The sequence below is a fragment of the Martes martes genome (assembly GCF_963455335.1).
Source record: "Martes martes genome assembly, chromosome: 3".
In the NCBI taxonomy this organism is placed as follows: domain Eukaryota; kingdom Metazoa; phylum Chordata; class Mammalia; order Carnivora; family Mustelidae; genus Martes; species Martes martes.
This window is the reverse complement of record NC_137890.1, coordinates 183,243,618-183,260,187: the sequence shown is the minus strand read 5'-3', so window position 1 is coordinate 183,260,187 and position 16,570 is coordinate 183,243,618. Positions and strand designations below refer to the sequence as shown.

Below are 16,570 nucleotides of genomic sequence, written 5' to 3'. Positions count from 1 at the left end.
AATTGTTTTTTTATATATTCTGGGTACTAGTCTCTTATCAGATACAAGATTTGCAAATAGTTTCTTCCATTCTAGGTGTTTTCTTTTCACTTTCTGGATAGGGTCTTTTCTAGCACAAAATGTGAATATTTTGATAATGTCCAAAATTGATCTGTTTTTCTTTTGTTGCTTAAAAGTTTCAGCATCATATGTAGGAAACTATTGCCTAATGTAAGGTCATGAAGGGTTACTTGTATTTTCTTATGAGAGTTATATGATTTTAGCTCTTACATTTAGGTGACACATTTAGAGTTATTTTTTATTTTCTTTAAACAGCATTAAAATATTTTACTCTTGGGGCACCTAGGTGGCTCAGTCATAAGTGTCTGATTTCAGCTCAGGTCATGATGCCAGGGTCCTGAGATCAGGTCTTGCATTGGGCTCCCCGCTCAGGCGAGCCTGCTTCTCCCTCTCTCTCTGCCAGCTTTCTCTCTCTCTCTCTCTGTCAAATAAGCAAATAAAATCTTTAAAAAAATTTACTCTTTTAACCACATCTACCTAGTTTCCTAGACAACCTATTGTTAGTTTATTAGACTCTTTGAGGAAATATCATCACGGAACTTTGAGCTTCTGTCACTTTAGATGTACTTAGCTTCTTGTCCCAAACTCACTCAAATGAGAAAGTAAGACGGAAGACCTCAGGGTTCATAGGCTGGGGAAGGGTGAATTTAAAGATCAGGTTACTAATTCCACAGTTGGGTTCACCCAATGAAAATAATTAGAAATATGTGCCAAGATTCATCTGTAACTATCTTCTATGCAGCATTGCTCACAATAGCAAAAAAATTTGGAAACATATTAAATGTCTGATAATTAGAAATTGGTTAAATAAATATGGTACATCCATAGAAGAGAATATCATTTAGCCACTATACATCATGTTTTCAAAGACTATTTAATGACATGGAGAAAAACACGTGAGTGTTATTAAGTGAAAAAAGAAAATCATACAGCTCAAATCAGTTTTGGCAAATAGTATACACATAGAAAAGTGGAAGGATAGACACTAAGATCTTCTTTTTCTTTACTTTTTTTTTTTTTAAAGATTTTATTTATTTATTTTAGAGAGATGGGGAGAGTATGTGAGTGGAGGAAGGGCAGAGGGAGAGGGAGGAAGAATCTCAAGGAAGCTCCGCACTGAGTGCAAAGCCCCACACCATCTCACGACCCTGAGCTCGTGACCTGAGCGGAATCAAGAGTCGGACGCTTACTGACTGGGCCGCCCAGGTGCCCCTAAAATATTCTTTTTGAAGGATTTATTTATTTATTTTAGAGAGAGAGAGTGCGTTGAGGGGGAGGAGGAGAAGGAGAGAGAGTCTTAGGCAGATTCCGTGCTTAGTGTGGAGCCCGACATGGGGCATGGGGCGTGACGCAGGGTTCCATCTCACCGCCCTGAGATCACCACCCGAGCCGAAGCCAAGAGTCAGACCCTTAACTGACTCTGCCAACCAGGCGCCCCATATACTAAAATGTTAAGGTAGGTATAGACCACAAGTGACTCCGTGTTTCTCCATTTTTCAGCTTTTCTACATTAAATATTGGAAATTCACTGGTGCTCTCTCTCTCTCTCTCTCTCTCGCTCTTTTTTTTTTTTTTTACCACTTTGGTACTGAAACAGATCACTTGGTAGTACACGGAATCCAATATGGGTCACACTTTATTTGTCTAGCTACAGTCTCCTGCCAGTTCACTATTTGGACATCTCTACTGGGATCCTTACCAGAGAGAGTCTCCCCTTCAGTTCTTCTTTTTTTTTTTTTTTTTAAGATTTTATTTACTTATTTGACAGAGAGACAGAGAGAGAGAGATCACAAGTAGGCAGAAAGGCAGGCAGAGAGAGAGGGGGAAGCAGGCTCCCCACTGAGCAGAGAGCCCGATGCGGGGCTCGATCCCAGGACCCTGAGATCATGACCTGAGCCAAACGCAGAGGCTTAACCCACTGAGCCACCCAGGCGCGCCCCCCACTTTTTAAAAAATATTTTCCCCTTCTTTTCTTGGCTTCACTGTGCTCCCATATACTGAGAATGAAACTGGTTCTGGCAAGGTCTGGAGTGTGCGGATAAGGTGTGGCGTCAGTGGGGGGAGAGGGCCTGGAAGTTGGGGAGAGGATGGCTAATCAAAAGAACCTGCTACCTCAGGCCCCGGGGGGGGGGGGACTGAAAATTTCAAGGCACAGAGCTCTTCTCCAGCTGGCATACTACTCATCTTCCCCATCACTTGTGTTCATTTTTTAGGTCACGAGTCTACACTTATAAAGTTCCCCTTTATAAACTTAGAGGGTGGAGAACTTGGACCAAAGCCTGGATATATAGGCAAGCCTACTACCACCACCACCAGGTACTCTGAAGGTGGAACTACAGAGAAACAGTCCAGTATTTCCCTTTTGTCCCCAGGGCAGTGGCAGACTCCCATCCCTGTAAAAGGCTTTATAGGTTTTGACTGGCGTAGATTTTGATGTAGACCCAGTTGATGGCAACCAATCAGGAAAGGTGCTGTAAGAAATGTCTATTCTTTCCACCACTCTCAACGTACCATCAGCGTGTCCTCACTTACTATGCGCTACACTGGAAGAAGTATGAAATATTGACTCCAAATAAAATGGCGCACCATCTCACCTCCGTAACTTGGTTCGAGTGTTTCCGCTGGGTCCCCAGGATAAAAGTTGAAGGTTTACTTCACGTGTCTCTATTCTACTTCTACTTTCCAAGCTTAGCTCAAATACCTCCTGCTCCTTCCCCAAGGCCTCGTCATCCATTGTTCCTGGGGACCCCGTGGCACTTAGGTGAAGCCCCATTGCCATATCAACACACCCTTGGCCGGTGGTTATAGACACCACGGCATCTAGAGGTAAGGGCAGCCCGTCGCCTTGGGATCAAGAGCATGGGATTTGCAATCAGGGAGACCCAGAATCCCCATCTCTTCCTAGCTTTGGGATGATGGCAAGGTCCTTTGCATCCGTGAACTTCGATTTCCTCACCTACTGAATGGAGCTGATAGCATGGACTACAGACAGTTCATCAGAAAAGAAGGGGCCAAGCAGGGGGAGTAGCCATAATTATTTGAAGGCAGACGTGTTTTATTCACCTTTCCCTTCTAATTGTGCCCAGTTTTGTGCTGTACAGATAGAAAGGGCTTGCTACATATTTAATACTGTAGCATGAATACCCAACTTTTGTATCAACATGGACGGGACCGGAGATTATGCGAGTGAAATAAGTCAAGCGGAGAAAGTCAATCGTCATTTGGTTTCACTTACTTGTGGAGGATAAGGAATAACACAGAGGACATTAGGAGAAGGAAAGGAAAAGTGAGTTGGGAGAAATCGGAGGGGGAGACAAAGCATGAGAGACTGTGGGCTCTGAGAAACAAACTGAGGGTTTTGGAGGGGAGGGGGGTGGGAGGTTGGATGAGCCTGGTTGTGGGTATTAGGGAGGGCACGTATTGCATGGAGCACGGGGTGTGGTGCATAAACAATGACTCTTGGAATACTGAAGAAGTAAAATTAAATCTAAATTAAATTAAATTAAAAAGGTTGAAGAAGCTAATGTGCTTTACGGACAGGGTGTGGAGTGATAGTTTTCCCAAACTACCTTCTGAAATGCCTCAAGGAATTAAATAGAATAGAAGACTAAGACTTAGGGCTTGGGTGTCTTTGTCTTTCAAAAAAAAAAAAAAAAATTGTGGGCGCCTGGGTGGCTCAGTCGGTTAAGCGACTGCCTTTGGCTCAAGTCATGATCCCGGAGTCCCGGGATTGAGTTCCACATGGGGCTCCCAGCTCCAAGGGGAGTCTGCTTCTCCCGCTGACCTTCTCCCCTCTCATGCTCTCTCTCTCACTCTCTCTCTCTCTCAAATAAATAACTAAAAATCTTTAATAAAAAATTGTGGCAAAATATACATAACATAAAATTTACTGTTCAAACTACGTTCAAGTATATGATTCAGTGGCATTAAGTACCTTTACCTGCTTGTGCAACCATCACCACTAGGACTTGTCTGTCTTCCTCCCTTCCTTCCTTTCTTCTCTGAGCCTTTTATTTATTATTAGTAATGGTAAAGAATATTTCCAAATGGCATACATTCCAATAATAAGTGGAACTCCATATATCCACGCTCAAGCCTGTCAGTAGGGGTTTTAGAGAAGTCATATACACACAATCATGTCTTCAACACTCACAGCCACATTTGGGTTTTTCACACTTTTTCCAGAACCAGCGAGGTGTATCTTTTGATCAGTTTATTAAATCCATTAAACTGTTCTGCCCATAGTACGCTTTAAGTTGTAGGCTTTTTGAAAAAAGAAGTCCATTGACATACAATACCTGATTAGTTTCAGGTGATTTGATACCTTTGTACATTATGAAATGATCCCATGTTAAGTCTAGTTACAATGTCACCACACAGAGTGATTACAAAATTATTGACTATATTTCCTATACTACATGTTACATTCCCATCATTTATCTATTTTATAACTGGAAGTTTGTATCTCTTAGTCCCCTTCACCTATTTTAGGTGTCCCCCAACCCCCACTCTAGTAACCAATGGTTTCCTATATTTATGAGTCTGTTACTATTTTGTTTGTTCATTTGTTTTGTTTTTTAGATTCCAAATATAAGTGAAATCAAATGATATTTATCTTTCTCTGTCTGATTTATTTCGTTTATCATGATACCCTCTAGGTCCATCCATGTTTTCACAAATGGCAAGATTTCACTCATTTCTTTTAAAGATTATTTATTTGTTTATTTGACAGAGTGAGAGCACATTAGCAGGGGGAGCAGCAGAGGGAGAGAGAGAAGCAGGCTCCCTGCTGAGCAAGGAGCCCAGTGTGGGGTTCAATCTCAGGACCCTGAGATCATGACCAGAGCCAATGGCAGATACTTAACTGTCTGAGCCACTCAGACCCCCCGATTTCATTCATTTTTATGGCTGAGTGATAGGGCTTGTCTTTCTTAAACATAGAAGTTCTCTGGATGATGCCAAGGATATGAAAATGGGACTTAATATATTTGTTAATAAAACATCATAAATCTTACTTTTTTCAGAGATAAAATATCTTTCTAAGAGTCTGTACTTCTCAGAGTCCTGTGCATTTGAATGTGCTGAATTATAGTGTAGTGACTTAGAGTCAGATTTGCTGGTTTAAATTTTGGCTTTCCCATTAGTTCACCATGTGATCTTGGACAAATTACTTAACCGTTCTGTGTCTTAGTTTTCACATCTTACAAGAAGGGTCATGCTGATAGTATTTATCTTAGAGACTTGGGATGATTAAGTGAAAAAAATGGTGCTTCACATGGTAGTTGCCATGTAAGTATTAGGTATTGTTTTTATTCTTAGAAATAATGTCCTCAAAGTCTCTTTCCTGCTGCACTGAATGTGCTGTGAGGCCAGAGACTTCATTGGTTTTGTCTGTTAATGAGTTCCTTGCAAATATCTCCAAATGGACCTATAGTCCAGCTCTCCCTCCATTTTCTCTGTCTTAAAATAGTATTTGCACATGAAATTTTTTGAGAAGGAGTTAAGATGGCTGACCACTATTTCTTGAGCTTTTTGGATTTTATTTTAAAGGTTAAGAGAGTTTGGGGAAGGAGATGGTTAGGAAAATAAACTCTGTCTCCTTTCTTTTTTCTTCCTTCTTCCCTTCCTTTTCTTTCTTTCTCTCTTTCTTCTTTTCTTTTCCTTCCTTTCTTTCTTTCTTTCTTTCTTTCTTTCTTTCTTTCTTTCTTTCTTTCTTTCTTCTTTCTTTCTCTTTCTCTCTCTCTCTTTTTCTTTCTTTCTTCTTTGATTCATCAACCTCTGTGATCCAAGGGAGTGCCTAGAACTCTTAAGGTCTTTCAAAGGTTCATTTGCAGGAGCCCTTGGTGTAACCTGGGAAACTCCCGAGCGGTCCAATCGTGAAAAGTTGTGACTCTTGCCTCTAGGAGGCGCTGTTTGCCAGTGTTCGCCTACACGGGGCAGGGGTGGAAGGGAAGGCGGCCGGGCCGCTGTGACGTAGGCAGGAAGTAAGTTAAAAAGTTACCGAACGAGCCCATCCAGTTTTCGCTTGCAGAGGCAGCGAGTCCTGAGTTCTCTTCCCGCGCAAGTGAGAACTTCCCTGGAACTTGGATTACGCAGAAGATTCTAATTTTTTAAAAAACTTTATTTTCAGGCAATTTCCCCCGGAACCATCCACCTCCAGAGGATCAAGGGAGTTGGACCTGAAGGTATGCGATCAGCACCTTTCCCCTGCCGAGCTCTTGCACTCTAGCCTCGGTCCTTGCCTTTGTCACAGACACTTGCAGAACCTCTCGTGGCTGATGGCACTGCTTCTGCCTGGATTAACGTGCCAGGGAAAATGACGGCGTAAAAAGCCCCAGGAAAGCTCTAACACAGACTTTTATGGGCGGAAATATGCTAGTCCATAAGTGCAGACAAAGTCTGGCCACCTCAAGTTAGACAAAGTCTAGCCCACGGTAGGTTGGAATTTTGGGGAAACTGCAGGGCGAACGTCTCCGAGAGGCCATGCATTGGGTTTCTGGCATCACAGGCTACTCCTAGAAGGGAAGACCCCATGAATGATCACATTGAACATACCTTTTCTGGGGGGCCAGGGTGAGTCCGTTGTCGGCTCAGGTCATGATCCCGGGGTCCTCAGATCGAGTCCCACTTCCCACTCCCTGCTTAGCGGGAAGCCTGCTTCTCCCTCTCCCACTCCCCCTGCTTGTGTTCTCTCTCTCTCTCTCTCTCAAATAAATGAAATCTTAAAAAAAAAAAACAAAAAAAAAACATTTTCCGTTTTCTTTCTCCATCTCCGCCTCCGTCTTTCTCTCTCTAAGTAAGCCGCACACCCAGTATGAGACTTAGACTCACAGCCCTGAGATCAACAGTCACACACTCTACCTACCGAGCCAGCCAGACCCTCCTCTGTTTAATTTTTCTAGTAATAAAAATAATGTGTTCGTTGCATAAAATCCGGAAAACTCGGGAGACAAAAAGAGAATTTAGAGAGTTTGTGTTTATGCCACCTAGATAGAGCTGCTCTTTGTTACTGATGTTGTTTTTTGTTAAGTTCTCCTTCCTTTGGAAAATGGTTTCTTGTTTCTAAGTAGCCAAGTCTTGCAAAGAGAATATGTACCTTGAGGCCTTCTAGAACGAATAATATTACAGTGAAAAATTTTATTAGTTCATTGCTCCTCTGATTAGAGTGGAATTCAGTGTAGAAAATACCACATGAACTTTATGAACTGAGCAGGTGGAAATACTCATTTACTGATTTGTGACTTCCTTCATTGATTTGAGCAACTCATCTAAAACCACCCTTTCTTTTGGGGTCTAGGATTGTGGCTTCTCTTTTTGTGCTATATGGACGTGTCCCGTTATGGTTGTTCTTAGATTAATGGACACTTCTGAATTATAAACCCCCAGACTGCTTTATTTCTAAAATGAAAGGCACGAACCCAAGCGCTGTTTCTGCCCTTCGGTGGGAATGAATGAAGTTCCATCCGGGGGACATTGTGCTTTGTCATCCTCCCGTTTGACTCACTCTCACCAGGGCCATTTTGATTTGGGAGAAGTGAACCGTAAATCGGATTCCCAAAAAACCTCCCTCCAGACCTCCCGAAGGGTCACCACGCAAGTGTTGGGCTCATTTTTTTTTGGCTCTTGGGTTTTGAAGTGAGTTCACAGGAATTTTTATTTTTCAGCGCTTTGGGGAAAGTCTCATGGCTGGAACAGGGGAGGCCTGGGAAGCTGGGGTTCCGTGTATACTTCCTCTCTCATGTGCTGCCCCCCACCCCCTGTCTCTTTCAGGCTGGCCATGGCATCCCAAGGTCGAAGTCTGAGTTTCTCTTCAGATGATAATGGTCAGTCAGACTTCCGGGGGAAGCTTCTGACTATTGATTCGAAGCTGGGGAGCCAAGATGTGGAGGCCTTGAAGTTTCTCTGCCGAGACTGCATCTCCCACAAGAAGCTGGAGAAGGCCAGCTCGGCCTCAGACATCTTTGATCATCTGTTGGCAGAGGAGCTGCTGAGCGAGGAAGACTGCTTCTTCCTAGCGGAACTCCTCTACGTGATCAAGCAGAAATCGCTGCTGCGGTACCTCAGCCAAACCAAAGAGCAAGTGGAAAGTTTGCTGCCTACCCGAGGGAGGGTCTCTCTGTTCAGGTGAGGAGGGCCTCTGTGATCAAGACGGTGGGCGGGGGGGGGGGGGGGGGGGGATGGGGAGGGGGGGATGGGGAGGGGGGGGGCGGTTTCCATCCAGGTAGTGTTCACTCGGGCCGCTGAGCTTTGAAAGGAGGCTGGGATGATGCCCTTTTTCTTATCCACGTCCTTGGGTGACGGTGCTTCTAAACCAGATCTCTCTGGGTCCGGTGCTCTTGAGCTGAGAGGTTTTCAAAGTGGGGCTTTTCACTTAAAAAAAAAAAAAAAAGATTTTATTTATTTGACAGAGAGAGAGGGAGGGAGCACAAGCATGGGAGCAGGAGGCAGAGGTAGAGGGCAGCTTCCCGCTGAGCAGAGAGCCCGATGGGGGGCTCGATCCCAGGACCCGGGGATTATGACCTGAGCTGAAGGCAGAGGCTTAACTGACTGAGCCACCCAGGCGCCCCCAAAGTGGGGCTTTTCAAAGCCCCACTCTGGGCCTGGAAGTGGCTTTCTCTGGTTGGCTTCTCACTGCCAAAGGAAGCCGGCCTCCGCACGGCGGGCCTTCCCTTTTTTTCTTTTACACTCCTCATTCCCAGACAGCCCTTCCTGTGAGTCACTGTGGGCGCTGGAGAAGAGGGAACGCGTGAGTTCTTGTGGCCAGATAAACAAAATGAAAAAAGATATGTCTCTGGGGTAGGGAAGGACATCATTTATGCCATGTCCTGTTTTAAATTTTCATACATTTTTGGGTGAAACCCAGAGAGGTAAAATACAGATATTTTGTATTTGTGTATTTTTTGTATTTTATTTGTATTTTGTATCTGTATGGGGTGACATACAGGCATCAGGTCTATCATGGGTCAGACCTTAGATAACACACTTTTATTTATTTAAGATTTTTTACTTGTAATTGAGATATAATTGACCTATAACATTATGATAATTTTAGGTATACAACATCATGATTTGATATATGTATGTATTGTGAAATGATCACCATAGAAAATCTGACATTTGTCACCACATTTGGTTACAAATTTTTTTTCATGAGAACTTTTAAAACCCACTCTTTAGCAACTTTCAGATATGTAACACAGTATAGTTGATTCTTGAGCCTGCCTCTACTGCTTATTGTGTTATCTTTTAAAATTTTGTTTTATTTTTAATCTTATTTTATTTTTTGGGAGAGAGAGAGGACGCGCATGCGCGCACATGGGTGTGGGGGGAAGGGCGGAGGGGGAGGGCAAAAGGAGGGGGAGACAGAGAATCTTTTTTTTTTAGATTTTATTTATTTATTCAGAGAGAGAGAGATATGACAAGTAGGCAGGGAGGCAGGCACAGAGAGAGGGGGAAGCAGGCTCTCGGCTGAGCAGAGACCCCGATGCGAGGCTCGATCCCAGGACCCTGAGACCATGACCTGAGCTGAAGGCAGAAGCTCAACCCACTGACCCACCCAGGCACCCAAGACAGAGAATGTTCAGCAGATTCCACGCTCAGTGCAGAGCCCCATGCAGGGCTGGATCTCACGACCCTGAGATCATGACCTGAGCCAAAATCAAGAGTCAGAGACTTAACTGACTTCGCCACCCCAGTGCCCCCTTATTGTGTTAATCTCATGTAACAGGCCTCTTAAAGGTCAGAGTTTTAGTTTTGAATCTATACAGTGGGGTTCCAAATTGTCTACTCATGGGCTGTGATCACTCCCGTGGGAGAGAATATTTGTAAAAAAGCACTTGATTTACTGTACTGTCCTCTGCAAGTCTGAGGTTTTTTTTGTCTCTCTGGATGTATATCTTAGAAAGCTGCTCTACGAACTGTCAGAAAGCATCAGCTCAGATAACTTAAAGAACATGATCTTCCTTCAGGGGGACTCGATTCCCAAAGCGCACATGGTAAGTGGGTCATAGAGAGTGGGGTATTTGGGAGCTCTGCCGTAATCCGTGTCGGGAATGTGCTGGGGTTTTCAGGAACGGATTTTATTTGCTGAAGATGATGTCATACAGTGCTTGGGAACATTGACTTTGGTGCTGGGTGGGCCTGGATTCTAGTCCCGGTTCTAACGCCTCAATGGGAGGCGAGTGATGGAAGCTTTCTGAGCCTCTGTTTTCTCACGTGTCATATTGTCAACAATCCCACCCTTTCCTTCTGAGACTGTTGGGAGAATTATACAACATGATGTGGGTAAAATTTGGCACCTGGTCATCAGGTAGTAAGTGGTTAACTTCTGTTGGCACCCATTGTGTTTTTCCATTAGAGAAACGTGTGGAAATGAGGAGGTGGGAAATCATCGCGGAGTGGGAATGGGACATTGGTGATCTACATAGGGACCCTGTGTGTTCTTCTTCTTCTTTTCAGATTTTTATTAATATATTTATTTATTTGACAGAGAGATAGAGAACAGAAGTAGGCAGAGCAGCAGGCAGAGGAAGAGGGAGAAGCAGGCTCTCTGCTGAGCAGGGAGCCCAGTGTGGGGCTCTATCCCAGGACCCCGGGATCTGATCATGAGCCGCCCAACCGGCTGAGCCACCCAGGTCCCCCGATCCTGCGTGTTCTTTTGAGGAACTGTGCATTATCTCCCATGTAGGGTTTTTGTGAAAATCAAATGAGACATATATTTGGGGATGTGCTTTGTAGAGGGCTATACAGATGTTTTGAACTAATAGTAGTATTTTTAATAATAACATAATTGCTGTCTATTAACCATATTGCTATAGGGATCACATTTAAGAGTAAGAAAGTAGCAACAGTTCTCTCTTCAGGCCTCAGAACTTTATATGTTTTTCTTTTGATTCTTTTTTTTCTTTTTTAAAGATTTATTTATTTGGCAGACAGAGATCACAAGTAGGCAGAGAGACAGGCAGAGAGAGGAGGAGGAAACAGGCTCCCCGCTGAGCAGAGAGCCGGATGCGGGGCTCAATCCCAGGACCCTGAGATCATGACTTGGAGCCGAAGGCAGAGGCTTTAACCCACTGAGCCACCCAGGCGCCCCTTGATTCTAATATCAACTTGTAACAAGCAAGTTAGTTAAGTTGGGAAAGGGGCCACTTTTCAAATTTTCCCCCATAACATCACTTTATAATTGTGCTATTCAACGGCTATGTTTATTAGGTTTTAAGTTATGTGACATCTGATAACACGCCGAAAAACAAGTAATGTGTACGGAAGTTAGGAAATGTAGTACTAAGTGAACAGCCATGAACCCCTCCCCCCACGCAATTTAGGAATGTGAATATCACCCACGTTCTCGAGCCTACGTTGCATGCATAGTCCCCCTCCCCCATATCACATTCTCCTGAGATCTCCTTATATTATTGACAAGTAAATTTGGTTTGTAGGAAAATCACTGAGGAGTGGGAAGCTGTTTTAGGTGGGGTAGGTCAAATGAGGACTGGGTGAGTAATTCATTAAATATGTTTCCTGGTGTCCGACCTGTAGAGCTGAGGAGGTTCATTTTACTTACCTTGCTCACAGTCTTCCAAATCTTTTTGCCTCTTCTGAGCCCTCAGGGATTTTAGCCTCTGTGTCTTTTGATTAGTCATCGCTTGAGGCTCCTTTTTTTTTTTTCCCCCAGAGGTTGGTTGTGGGTTCTGTGGGTTTGGGGACTGAGTCTTAACTCATCATTATGGGTCCAGAACCTTGTAGAATCTGTTAGAAAATCATGGAAAGCATAAACGAATGGGATGATACAGTCTTCCTTGTCTCTTTCTGAGAAAATGGCCTGAACCCTTTCTGTTTATATGCTTTTACGATGACTGACTGGAGAGATGAGCAGGATGAACTGAGCCACCTCGATGGGATGTGCAGAGATCCATGGCGAACATTCTTACTCTTACCAATATTTGTCAGAATCTACTAATTTTCTCCCTTAGATAGCCCCCGAGAGGTTTGGTAAATTTCTGTTTTTGTTTTTACACTTTTTTCCTTTTCCTTTTATCTTTTTGTTCTTTAAGAAAAACCCAACAAGGGGTGCCTGGGTGGCTCAGTGGGTTAAAGCCTCTGTCTTCGGCTCGGGTCATGATCCCAGGGTCCTGGGATCGAGCCCCACATCAGGCTCTCTGCTCAGCGGGGAGCCTGCTTTCCCCTCTCTTTCTACCTGCCTCTCTGCCTACTTGTGATCTCTCTCTCTCTCTCTGTCAAATAAATAAATAAAAAATCTTTAAAAAAAAAAAAGAAAAAAGAAAAACCCAACAAGACACTAGTATAAAAAATGACATAAAACAAACATACAGATTAATGAATTAAGTTGCATCCGTTAGAAATCATCACCCAAGTCAAGAATTTGAATTTTCCAGTCAGTCTAGAACCCACCCCCCCAGTTACCCCATTCCGATCACTACCCCTTCCCACACCCTAAAAGAACCACTGTCCTGGCTTTTATAGTAGCAATGTTCTGATGTTTCTTTATGGTTTTATCATTTACTTGTGCAACCCTAGATGTCAAGTTTAGTCTTGGACAGTTTTTTTTCAGCATTTTTTAATCTGCGGGTTTAACTCTTCTCCCTCCAACCCCTTTCTTTCTTTGTCTTAACATTGATCTGTTGAAGAAGCCCAGGACAACTGGTGGGTAGAATTTCCCCCGGTCTGAGTTTTGCTGATGGCATGTGCTTGGTACAGTTCAGCACGCTCCTCGGTCTTGTGCATTTCCTGTAAGCCGGCAGCTGGATTCAGAGGCCAGATGTCCCAGCATTAGATTTCCTATAGTTTGAAAAGCTCTCTGAGTTATTCTGGTAATAGAGCAGTCTTTCACAATTTCCCCAGTCTCTGGGTTTATAAAAATAAACGGAACCACTCCCTCTAGTTAAACCTCTCCGTATGTCATAAACAGAAGTTCTTACTCCCCACGCGGGGCAGGGGTGGGGGTGGGGGGATGAAGAGAAGGGCAGGAGTCCCTGGTGTGCTCCACACCAAGCCATGATTTTGCACTAGGAAAAACGGGGGGGAAGGGTATTTCTTCCTGCATTTTCTCCAAGGGTCTTAGACCTTAGCTTGCTAGCATCTGTGGTTTGTGGCCAGAAGCATTCCTGACATTTTGCCCCCTGCTATATTAGCTTTTGTCATTGAAGGCCTGTGCTCACGTCGCCGAACGATTTTTGCTTTTCTCGTTCAGGACAGCAGTAAAAGGAACAATCACTGTATTTCCCCATGGCATAGAACTGTGAGAATAGCCTGTCAGATTCAGGAAAAGTACCCTGCTTGAGCTCCAGATGATCTCAGCTTTAGTCCAGAGGAGATCTCTTTCTTCATGTGAGAATCGTGGCTGAGTTATATACCTTAGAAAATCCAGGCTGATCTCTATTGGATGTTCCTGAAGTGGCGAAAGGACAATCTCCAAACAGCGCCGAGGAGTTTCAGTCCCAGGGCTTAACGAGCCTGTGTTATCTGCTGCTGCTATTGCAAAAGATTTTGTCCCGGAAATCAATTGCTTAGCAGTTGGGTGGGAAGGGCCTGAACTTGCCTCAGTCAAAAAGGAAGGGTTCTAAATTCACACGGTCTCTCTCGAGTTAGAAAAATGACCTTTGTAAGGTGTTCTAGGATTCCTTTTGATAACTTTCCTACAAGTTCATAGGTGTCTGGCTGCCTTCACCCGTTCCAGAACATGCTGGAAATCTGTTCTCCGGGTAGTAATCAAATGAACGTTGGATGTAAAGGAAACCACACCCAAATCTACGAGCTTAGCAAAGCAGCAGAACAAGAGCTTTCAGGCATTTCCTGCTAGTATTTACTGGAGTGGTGTTCTTAAAATGCAGAGGCCTTTTCGATCGTGTGTGTGTGTGTGTGTGTGTGTGTGTGTGTGTGTAGAAGGTGTCATTTACCAGACATCTCATAAACAGTCTTCAGAGTATGAAGAACTCCCATCATTGCTTCTAGAATCATGTCTTAGTCCCTTTTCTTTCTCCTAGTAGGATGCTGTCAAATATAGGGTTTCTGTTTTAAGGTTCAGTAAGGGCTCATTTGCATGTGACCTACCGCAGAGCTTTGTGCGGTGGTTTCTCTCTGACCCTTTTGCCCAGCTGATCAGCTCTGGAGGAATCTTTCTGCTCCCCCTTCTGTCTTCTGCTTGACTCCTGGCCTAGCAGTGGGTAGTGCTAGGCTGCCTGGGAGAACACATAACTTCTCTTTGCCTTTTTGGCTCTCCTCCTTGTCTCTGGAATTTCTTTTTTTTATTTTTTAAAGATTTTATTTATTTATTTGACAGACAGTGATCACAAGTAGGCAGAGAGGCCGGCAGAGAGAGAGGAGGAAGCAGGCTCCCGATGCGGGCCTCGATCCCAGGACCCTGAGACCATGACCTTGAGCCGAAGGCAGAGGCTTAACCCACTGAGCCACCCAGGCGCCCCTGGAATTTCTTAAATTATAATCTGTCAGGGGCGCCTGGCTGGCTCTTTTGGTAGAGTGTGTGACTCTTGATCTTGGGGTCGTAAGTTCAAAGCCCCACATTGGGTGTAGAGATTACTTAAAAATAAAAATCTTTGAAAAAAATTTATAATCTCTGTTGAACCCTTCCTCATCCTATGTTACTGCTCATTCTCCCTGGTTCCCTCTACTGCCAAACTTCTTGAAAGGATAGTTCGTATATACTCTTTCTCCGCGAACTCAACTCTGGGTCACGATTCAGGGCACTTCAGATATGACATCAGCTTCCTTTCTAACAGAGAAACCTCTTGCTGAAGGCAACACAAAACTCCTCGTAACCAGGATTTTAGTTTCACATTCATTTCCGCGTGTGGTTTATTTTGCCTTTTCTTTTCCGTTGCCAGCACGGCAAAGCAATGTCCTTTTCTGTGTTGGCAACGAAGACCTAGTCATCCTTCAAGAATCCCCTCCCAGGCACGGCTTGTGCGAAGCTTGCTTTGTGCCTAGATGAACTGTGAATAAATGAGTGGTATTTTCGATTTTTCCTTCATTTCATCACCCACCTCAGACTGAATTCCACGACTCACCAAGTTCTATTTCAGAAATGTTTCTCAAACCCAGTGCCGCCTCTGTGTTTCCCAGCACACTGGCTTCAGACCACGTCTGGATCTTCCCTTTGCCAGAGTGTTTAATCTTACTGCCAATATTTTCTCTCTAATCCCCTTCCTCCCCCAACCCGTTTCAAGACTTCTACCCAAAAACAAATGCGTTCACGTTACTGTTCTTAAAAACTACTATGGCGGGAACCTGGGTGGCTCAGTGGGTTAAAGCCTCTGCTTTCGGCTCAGGTCGTGATCCCAGGGTGCTGGGATCGAGCCCTGCATCGGGCTCTCTGCTCGGCAGGGAGCCTGCTTCCTCCTCTCTCTCTGCCTGCCTCTCTGCCTACTTGTGATCTCTGTCTGTTAAATAAATAAATAAAATCTTTAAAAAAAAAAAAAAACTACTATGGCCACTCCTTGATGCATGGGATACATGCCAAAGTGCTCACATACTGTGTGTCTGACTGTGTTTGCCTGGGACCCTCTGTTCCAGTCATGACCTCGCTCTTACTCAGGACTTGTACTCAAGCCTCCTTCTCAATGTTCCTTAACACAGTCCCTTTTCAGCCGTTCAACGGTTCCATATGTCTGGAGACCTCTTCCCAGTTCCCACCCTGTGGATGCTCATGGACACAGTGAGATGGTGTTCAGAGGTTTCCTTTTGATGACTTACTCCTTTCTGTGGGCTCTAATGTGAGTTCAGTCGTATGTATGTTTTCATAACCAGCTTAATGTGTGGAGAAGCCCTCTTTGAAAAGATTGTGGTGCCCTCCACCCCGCATGTAATTCAATATTAAAATAATACTAGCCAAAAAATAAATAAAATCATAAAATAATACTAGCCAATGTGTCATTTTTTTCCAGCAGCATTTAAGGGATTTTTTTCTTTTAAAATACTATTTGCCCCTTGTTTCTTTGGTGCCTCTGTTTTGCTGCCACCCTAATCTAAGTGTATCATTTACAGATGTGAGTCAGAGGCCGTGTAGCCCAAAGACCAATAAGAGAGACTTTGACATCGGACTGCCAGAGTTCAAATACCAGCTCTGCCACTCGTTGCACAAGTTGTTGAACCCCAGTTATCTCATCTTTAAAGTGGGGATTTATACCCTGAAACAAATAATACATTATATGTTAATTAATTGAATTTAAATATTTTTAAGTTCAAATATTTTAAAATATTTTAAGTTATTTTCAATAAATTAACTAGGGGTTGTACAGTATCTAGCCTTACTGGCTTGTTTTTGAGGTCAAGCAAGCCCTGCCTGGTATGTAGTGAGTTATGTATATTTGGTATTTGTTATTAATATAGATAATTTACTTGGTCATACCTCTTCCCCCCATACTATTGAACTCCTCAGGGACAAGCACCATTCCTTATTCATCATTGCAAAATCTGGTGACTAGGGACCATGCAGGTAATGTTTAAGGAATGAATGCATCATCAGAAGGCAAGT

The 16,570-nt window shown here is 43.8% G+C and overlaps 1 protein-coding gene across 2 annotated transcripts in view; it reads left to right on the top strand.

The window, feature by feature from the left end:
- Positions 1-10,055, top strand: part of CFLAR (CASP8 and FADD like apoptosis regulator) — a 59,150-nt gene extending 49,095 nt beyond the window's left edge. Inside the window, exons 11-13 of one of the 2 annotated variants that reach the window (XM_080799295.1) lie at positions 6,191-6,245; positions 7,831-8,184; positions 9,962-10,055. In XM_080799295.1, coding sequence (XP_080655421.1) covers positions 6,191-6,245; positions 7,831-7,878 — 103 coding nt within the window. In that variant the 3' untranslated portion in view covers positions 7,879-8,184; positions 9,962-10,055. Of the gene's footprint in view, positions 1-6,190; positions 6,246-7,830; positions 8,185-9,961 lie in introns of those variants that run through there. The other variant, XM_080799294.1, reaches the window with a different exon arrangement.
- The last annotated feature ends 6,515 nt before the right edge of the window (positions 10,056-16,570 follow it).